The 7,709-nt window shown below is 46.0% G+C and overlaps 1 protein-coding gene across 1 annotated transcript in view; it reads right to left on the bottom strand.

Moving 5' to 3' along the window:
• CACNA2D4 (calcium channel, voltage-dependent, alpha 2/delta subunit 4) overlaps nt 1-7,647 on the bottom strand; it is a 136,117-nt gene extending 128,470 nt beyond the window's left edge. Inside the window, exons 1-2 of the mRNA XM_009995223.1 lie at nt 7,559-7,647; nt 2,201-2,282 (exon numbers count right to left, since the gene is read on the bottom strand). Of these exons, the coding sequence (XP_009993525.1) occupies nt 2,201-2,282; nt 7,559-7,647 (171 nt within the window). The remainder of the gene's footprint in view (nt 1-2,200; nt 2,283-7,558) is intronic.
• Between the last annotated feature and the right edge of the window lie 62 nt (nt 7,648-7,709).

Raw genomic sequence — 7,709 nt, forward strand, 5'->3', positions numbered from 1 at the left:
TGCTGAAGCTGTCCTTCCACAGCACTGTATCAGGGATGCAGAGGAAGCCCTCCAGGATGGTCCTTGCTTTGAGGCACTGATTTGTGAGAAGGCATCCTGCCTTGTGCTTGCTTAAGAAGGAGGCTGAGAGAAGAACTGAAGTGTGTGCTGGTTGGTCCTCTCCTATTTCCCTAAGCCTGGGAAATAAGGGAAAATGAAAGAGCTCAAGGAGTGGGACTTGAGAGGTGAAAGGCAAACCTGAACTGTTTAAACTGCTTAAGTAAAGTTATGGCAAGCTCATCTGTACCCCTTCTGGAAGTGGTGACATTGACTTACTGGAGGACATTTTCCCTTCAAGCAATGGGTGACACTGTGTCCCACCCAGTGGTGCTCAGAGACTGTGCAAAGCACAACCAGTCTGTGCTGCATCCATGCGCCAACGTGTGCAAGAGCAAACCAGACACCTTCGTGCCTCCAAGAGCAAAACTGTGTGGACCTGGACTGTGACAGGCAAATGTGATTGTTTATAAGGCTGTCAGATCACCAGGAAAATGTAGCTTTGCCTTGGCTCCCCTTGACATGAATGCTAGATTGGATTTGGTTACATTCAGGTTTCTTTTTAATCAAAACTTAGTTTTCTTTGCTTTCAGTGAATTACACAAAAAGCTGATTGAGTTGTGAATTTTTTCTCAAGATCTAGTTGCCATTACTGTAATTTTTAGTGGTGATATAGCAGCATTTGAAGGTCTCATATAACCCCTACCTCAAAGAGATCAAGATCCCAAGAGTCAAAACATATAGTGTGGACAGAGGGAGATAAAATGACCTGGCACAACGTCTCCAGAAGGCCAGCACAGCACATCTGTCTTGATATCCACCTCAGTGCCACATCTGCCATCCCTGGCCCCGCCCTGTTAACTTTTGTAACACTGCTATTTTCAAGCTACATCCTATTCTGCTTAGTCCCACTGTTTTCTGGACCTTAAGAAACATGTACCCCCTTAATCTGTTAGTAAAAGTAGCCACAGAAACAGCACAAGTTGGTTGTGTTGAAGCAGTAAGGAGAAGACATAATGGCTGCAGTATTCCTTCACACAATAAGGTGACACCCTTAGCATCTTGCAGAAAAAGCTGGTATCTGCAGGCTTTTTGTTGGACAGCAAATACCTTTACAGAAGCAGACACAGATATCTAACTATCAAATAACCCTAATCTGTATTGCCCGCCCATGGAGCTTCAGCACCCACGTGCAGGGAAGCTGCAGCAGCACAGCACTTTGCCTCTGGCACTACTCAGGGATACCATAGAAGAACAGGCAACACAGAAGCACCATAAATATCAAGGGCAAATTTTGCTTCCTTTGTTACCACAGTGCAGCTGCCTCATGATTAGGGAGTGAAGGACATGCTGATTTTTTTTTGTTGCATGATGGCACATTCATCCTAGGAAGAGGTGATTATCAGCATAGACCTTTGTGATGGAAGATAAGGAGGCAGCTTCTCTAGAGCCACAAGTGGGAACATTTAACAAAAGTCCCTGGAGCATTTAAGGCTGGTAGAGTTTAGTGCCACAGTGCCTGTTATTTGGAGGCTGAGCCAGGCATGCCAGGCAGGGGCGGGAGGCAGAGCTCTGGAAGATGGAAGAACACCCTGGAAGATCATGGCTTTCAGGGCACCTGCCTCAGAGACTGTCCAAAGCAGGGTTTAAAAGGCACAATTCAAAGAATTGAGTGACTGGAGGAAGACAGATGAGGGAGCAGAAGTCAACACGAGTGCCAGGTGCAGAGCTGCAGGAGCAGACAACGTGGTGTTGATGAGAAAGTGAGTAATGAGCAGGAGGAGAGGGTCTGATAACACACTTAAGAATGGAGGAGTAAAGGGTCACTGTGGAAGGGCATGAAATGATCAGAGGAGGAAACACAAGGAGTACTGTTAAAAAGTTGTTTGGGGTTTTTTTCTTGGGTTTTGTTTTTTGTTTAGTTGTTGTTGTTGTTGTTTTTTAATGGGACAATTTAGGTGGTGTTTGGCCATGGCTAGTGGCCAAATGCAGGAAAGGCATTAGGTGGATTCTCTTCTCATGGCTGTAGGATATGAACCAGCCTGGTTTTGAAAGACAGCTGGAGACTTGTGCATTTTGCTCTCCTTCACCCAAGGGGCAAGGCCTGGAGGCTACATGGGGAGGTGATGTGAAGCCAAGGGAACACTCACAAGCTTTCGCCTACCTTCTGCAACAGGAGAGAGCCTGAATACTTAGTTATGATGGAATACAGCTCCCCACCAAAGGCATCTGCCCAAGACTTCACCCTAAGCAGAGGAAAAAAGGAAAATGAGTGTTAATAATTCAAACTCAGCAGAATTGCATACTTCTTGAGCCAGGGGAAGCTCCATCTTCTTGAGTATGAGCCCCCCTCATATTTTTCTAAGGCACTATAGTGATAATGTTTTTTTCCCTGCTATCCAGAGAAGTGGCAATGCAGGAGACAAATGTTGCTCTTGGACAATCTGCCCAGGACATCAGATAGCAATCAGAAACACCGAGATCTGCTGGTCTTATGAACTACATTTTGACTCAAAATGGAATTTGTCTCACCTAACTTTAGGCAAAAGTTGTACATTTGGTCTTAGATATCATCTGATTTCCCTATAGTCAGTAAAGTGAAATAAATAGCTTTGCAGACACCTGTTTCTCTTCACTGATTGCAGACAGAGCCTGGGGTGAAGGGCTAGACACCTAATGTCAAGATAAATAAGTGTCAGACCTGGTAGAAGTTGTCAAGATTTACCCCTTGGATTCCATTCCCAGAGCTGTGTGGTGCAGAGGCTAACAAACCAGAAGAATTTTCTGCTCTCAGTGGAGATACTACAGCTTGATAATGCCAGAGTAGATTATGCACCTCATCTTTGTAAAACACCACTTGCATTTGTGCCATCCTGTAAATAACTGATGATAGCAATACCACATGGAGAACATAAGGATGTTGAAGAGCAGCCTGAACACTGAGCCATCCAAATCAAAATAGATGGCTCTCGTAATCGACAGAGCACTTAATCAGAAATCTGTTACATGATTCACATTAGGCAGTTCCACCTACATGCAGCTCCTTCAACAAGGATTCACTTAGGAGAGATTTATTTAATGGAATAAATGGCCTTCTCCACTTACCAGAATACACTGCTTATTTATGGGGTGCAGAAGACCTTATTACCACTTAGCCATGGCTTCCAGCAGATTTCTTCCAGTCTTAAGTACACTTTAACCTCAGGGCCTGATTTCCCAGTGCATTGCACGACTTTCAGGGCAGAATAATACGCCAACATAGATATGAGCTCTGGAGTAAAGCCAATGCAGCAATGGTGGAATAATCACAACAGCTAACTTTAGCCTAGGAAAGCCTGTTTAGGCTCCCTTCTTGCAGACAGAGAGGCAGCTATAGGGGACAACATAAGGAGCACACATAAGGCTTCTGCTCAGAACTGTACCTCTCTCCACTGCCTATGAAAGGAGTATAATGAGACTGGGTGCCCCTTTTAATCACTCCTTAACTGGCAGAGGCATTAATTTCTAACCACTCAGTGATTCCAGCACCAGCTGAAGTCAGTAACAACATGGCTTTTTTTTTTTTTGCTTTTTTTTTTTCTTTCCTTTTGTTGTTGTTGACATTATGTTCTGCATCTGATCTTGAAAGTCAAAACTTTTATCTCTTAATTTCATTTCCTTCTTGAAGAAAAAAGAACATGGTATTTTCCAGGAAGCCAGGATTTACTGCCCTATATCAGAGTTATGTTAGCAAGCCTAGAATAAAAGAGCTGGCTGGAAAGTTAGGTGGCACGGAGGAATGAGAGGGCACAAAGGTCATGAAGCCCTGTATGACAGGACTGAAGAGTGAGTATTTAAAAATATATGGTGGCATTTCATGGAAGTTGAAAAGGAGGCAAGTACAGAGGCAGAAATCCACTAGCATTTACATATTTAAAAGACAATTATTTGCTAGGGAAAGTAGTGACCTTAGAGTACTGGGAAATTATGGGCAGCCTGCTGAATTTAAATTGGTGTCTTTATTTTTTTCATAAACAAGTGAGAGAAAAGGTCAGTCTAAAATTCTCAGTTTGCAGAGAAATTTAATCTAAGGTTGCTGGCTCTGTGAGAGGCCATACCAGGTTGATCTTCACCTCCCCCACCAAAATTTCCTGTTGTTTCTGGAATGCCAGGAAGAAAAGACTGAGGAGACAGCTCCAAATTCTCACCATCCACACAGCTGCAAGCATCCTGCCCATGCCATGGGCCAGCTTATGAGCAGGCCCAGAAGAACAGAGAAAGTGGTTTCTGTACTGACCATGCACCCCAAAAGCATTGCTGGTAATGTTGACTGAGCAAATTTTTGCACCACTGGGGTTAAAGCTCAGTGAGCTTTGCAAAGATGTGAACAAGTTGGTGATGAACGGAGCATGACTTGGAGAGCAGCACAGGCCGGCTTAGCCTTGTGACACTTAACTTTGATTGAACCCAGCTGGGGTTTAAAAGCCTCTGGTTTTTTGTCCCCAAAATGTCTGTGTATAATCCATGGAGCCAGCTCATTTCTGCTGATTTACTCCCTCTGGTCCTCTGGCCACTGTTGTGTTCTACTGAAATTTCATTGGAAAAGGGCAACTTTTGTGTTTTAGTTAAATTCATGAGTGGATTTGAAACACTGGGGATTAATTCAGCTGTTGGTCTGGTTTTGGTACCAGGGGAGAAAAGCTCTTTTCCTATTGTTTATTCTTTATTCTTGTACATGAAAAAGTTCCAAATTGTGCAAAGTGACGTAACTCTTTTCTCAGTAGTAAAAGGCTATCACATTATAACCAAAGACATCAGAAAAGGATTTGGTCAGAGATTGCCTGCCTGTAATCCCTGCCCTTGTATTCTGTGGTGGAAACAGCAGAAAGGACAGGCTGTCTTCTTAATGCCACAGATTTCAAGGCCTAAAGGTACTTCCATGCAGTATTTACCCTGGGCACAAAAGTTGATTTTTATTTTACAATGTTTGAAATTGTCAGAGATTTAATTATTTTTTCTGCATAGCCTCTGTGTCCTTTCTGTGAAAGCCAAACAGAGACACTTTGCTGAGGAATGGCTTTATAGTGCAGCCAAGAATAAAGGCAGTGGCAAAATTTCTTGAGACCTTCCCCGATAAAGTCAGCTCAATGCTTGGTAATCACAGAATGACAGAATTGCTGGAGTTGGAAGGGACCTCTAGAGATCATCTAGTCCAACTCCTCCACTGAAGTAGGATAACCTAGAGCGCTTTACACAGGACTGTACCAAGTCAGGTTTTTAGTATCTCCAGAAAAGGAGACTCCGCAGCCTCCCTGGGCAGCCTGTTCCAGTGCTCTGTCACCCTCAATGTAAATAATTTTTTCCTCATATTTAAATGGAACTTCCTGTGTTCCAACTTGTACCCATTGCCCCTCATTCTGACACTGGGAACTACTGAGAAGAGCCTGTCTCCCTCTCCTTGCACCCACCCTTTAGATACTTATACACATTGATAATGTCTCCCCTCAGCTTTCTCTTCTCCAGGCTAAAGAGTCCCAGCTCTCAGCCTCTCCTCATAAGAGAGATGTTCCAATCCCCCAGTCATCCTCATCACCCTTCTCTGGACTCCCTCCAGTGGTTCCCTGTCTCTCTTGAACTGTGGAGCCCAGAACTGGAAGCAGTATTCCAGCTGTGGCCTCACCAGGGCAGAGTAGAGGGGGAGAATGACCTCCCTTGCCCTACTGGCCACACTCTTTATGCAGCCTTCGATGCCATTGGCAGCAAGGACACACTGCTGGCTCATGGATAATTTACCGGCTATCAGGAGTCCAAGAGCCTTCTCCTTGGAACTGCTTTCCCGCTGATCCACCCCTAACCTACACTGGTGCTTGGGGTGCTTTCTTTGCAGATGCAGGACCCTAAACTCGCTCTTATTGAACTTCATGAGATTCTTCTCTGCCCAGCTCTCCAGCCTGTCCAGGTTACATTGAATGGCAGCACAACCCTCTGGAGTGTCAGCCACCCCTCTCAGTTTTGTACCATCAGTGAACTTGCTGAGGATACACTCTGTCCTCTGGTCCAGATCATTGATGAACACATTGAACATGACTGGACTAAGTATTGATCCCTGGGGGACACTGCTGCTTACTGGCCTCCAACTCGACCCTGATCCATTGATCACTACCCTCTCAGATATCAGTTGTCTGTATTAGTGAGCACATCTGCATGGGTCTTATTTGCACTTGTTGAATACAAAACGTTTTCTCAATCTCAGGAAAGGGCTTGAGCTGACTTTGGTTGTTTTAGTGGCTGTATATCCTCCTGAAACCTGAGGGCAGTGTGGTCTCCTCTCCAGACCAAACTTCTGTCCTGTGCAGACAGACCTACTCCAGCTCCAGCCAAGCTACCCCACAACAACTTTTACCAACCATGGTGCTGACATTTTTAATCCTTAAGGGATTTAACTTGCTTAAATCAGCTTAACAAGGTGAGGTTTTTATAAACTGGGTTTACTGAGGGCTGTTAGCCTCCTGGCAAGTTGCCAGGGGGGCTGCAGTGCTGGTGGGGAGCTTTTCAGCAGCAACTGTGCCGGAGGAGCTGCTCACACCCACCAACACACGTGGGCAGGGGTGCCCCGCGCACCCGTATCTAGAAAAGTGCATAAAAAATTCCCTGCATGTGCACTAGCACCCCAAGCCAAATGCAGTATGTGCACAAAACATGGCTGTTCATACTTTATGTTGCAGTTCAGCTTATCACTTGTATGCTCCAGAGCTTTGGGAAAGGCTGTTACAGCCTTGGTAGTAAAATGGAGCAGGAATAAACAACAAAAGGTGCTGTGGCATCTTTTCTTCTATTTAGGCTCCCACTACTAACGTCCCCTGACATCCACACACATGAATAAACATGTGTGCATGTATTACTCAGACTGTGTATGTGCTTACGAAGGCTTTTTTCAGCCATCAGTGTACCAGACCAGCTTCCAAGCTGCAAGCCTTGCCCTGCACCCTCTGGATCTTGTGTATGTTGAAGAGATATGTCTTCCCTCAAGCCCCTGTCAGGTCCTGACCAGTGCGGTGTGTCCCCAGGGTGTCCCTGGAAGGCTGCAATCCAGCAGCATCTGCTAGAACTGTTCTGCTAAACTGGGGAGCTACCAAACTGGGGCTGATGATGTCTGCCTCTGTGGCTGAATCTCCACAAGTTCCACCAGTGGTGGGTGTTTTACGAATATGCCTTTAAACTGATTTTGCCTTCTGCTACCCGGTACCTTAAGGAGAGCATGAATAGATTTCAAAGTGCTTAACTAAAGCAGATGAGTATCATTGCCCTCCTTGAGAAACAGGGAAAATGAGGCATTGCCTCTGCACCAGACCTGGGAACTGAATTTGTGGCTCCTCTCCCAGGAGCCACAGCCACCACTGTTGGGAAACGTCGTCCCCCTGCAGCGATGGAGCCTGCACTCCCTGCCGCTGCAGAGGAGGCACTCCCACCCACCTGCCCGTGCCCCCTCAACTGCCCAATCCACGGCAGAAATGCCCCACACCAGAGAGAGGGAAACACTTACGTCTCCAGCGGGATCTTCGTCTGGGCCCTGGCAGAGGGCAGGAGGCAGAAGAGCCAGAGCATTATCCACAGGACGGCCCAGGGCCCCATCCTCCACGTGCCAACCATCAGCAAGGGGACTGGCCGGTGGGATGCGGGGGGTCCCCGCTCTT

The sequence above is a fragment of the Chaetura pelagica genome, unplaced genomic scaffold, assembly GCF_000747805.2.
Source record: "Chaetura pelagica isolate M959 unplaced genomic scaffold, ChaPel_1.0 scaffold343, whole genome shotgun sequence".
Taxonomy (NCBI): domain Eukaryota; kingdom Metazoa; phylum Chordata; class Aves; order Apodiformes; family Apodidae; genus Chaetura; species Chaetura pelagica.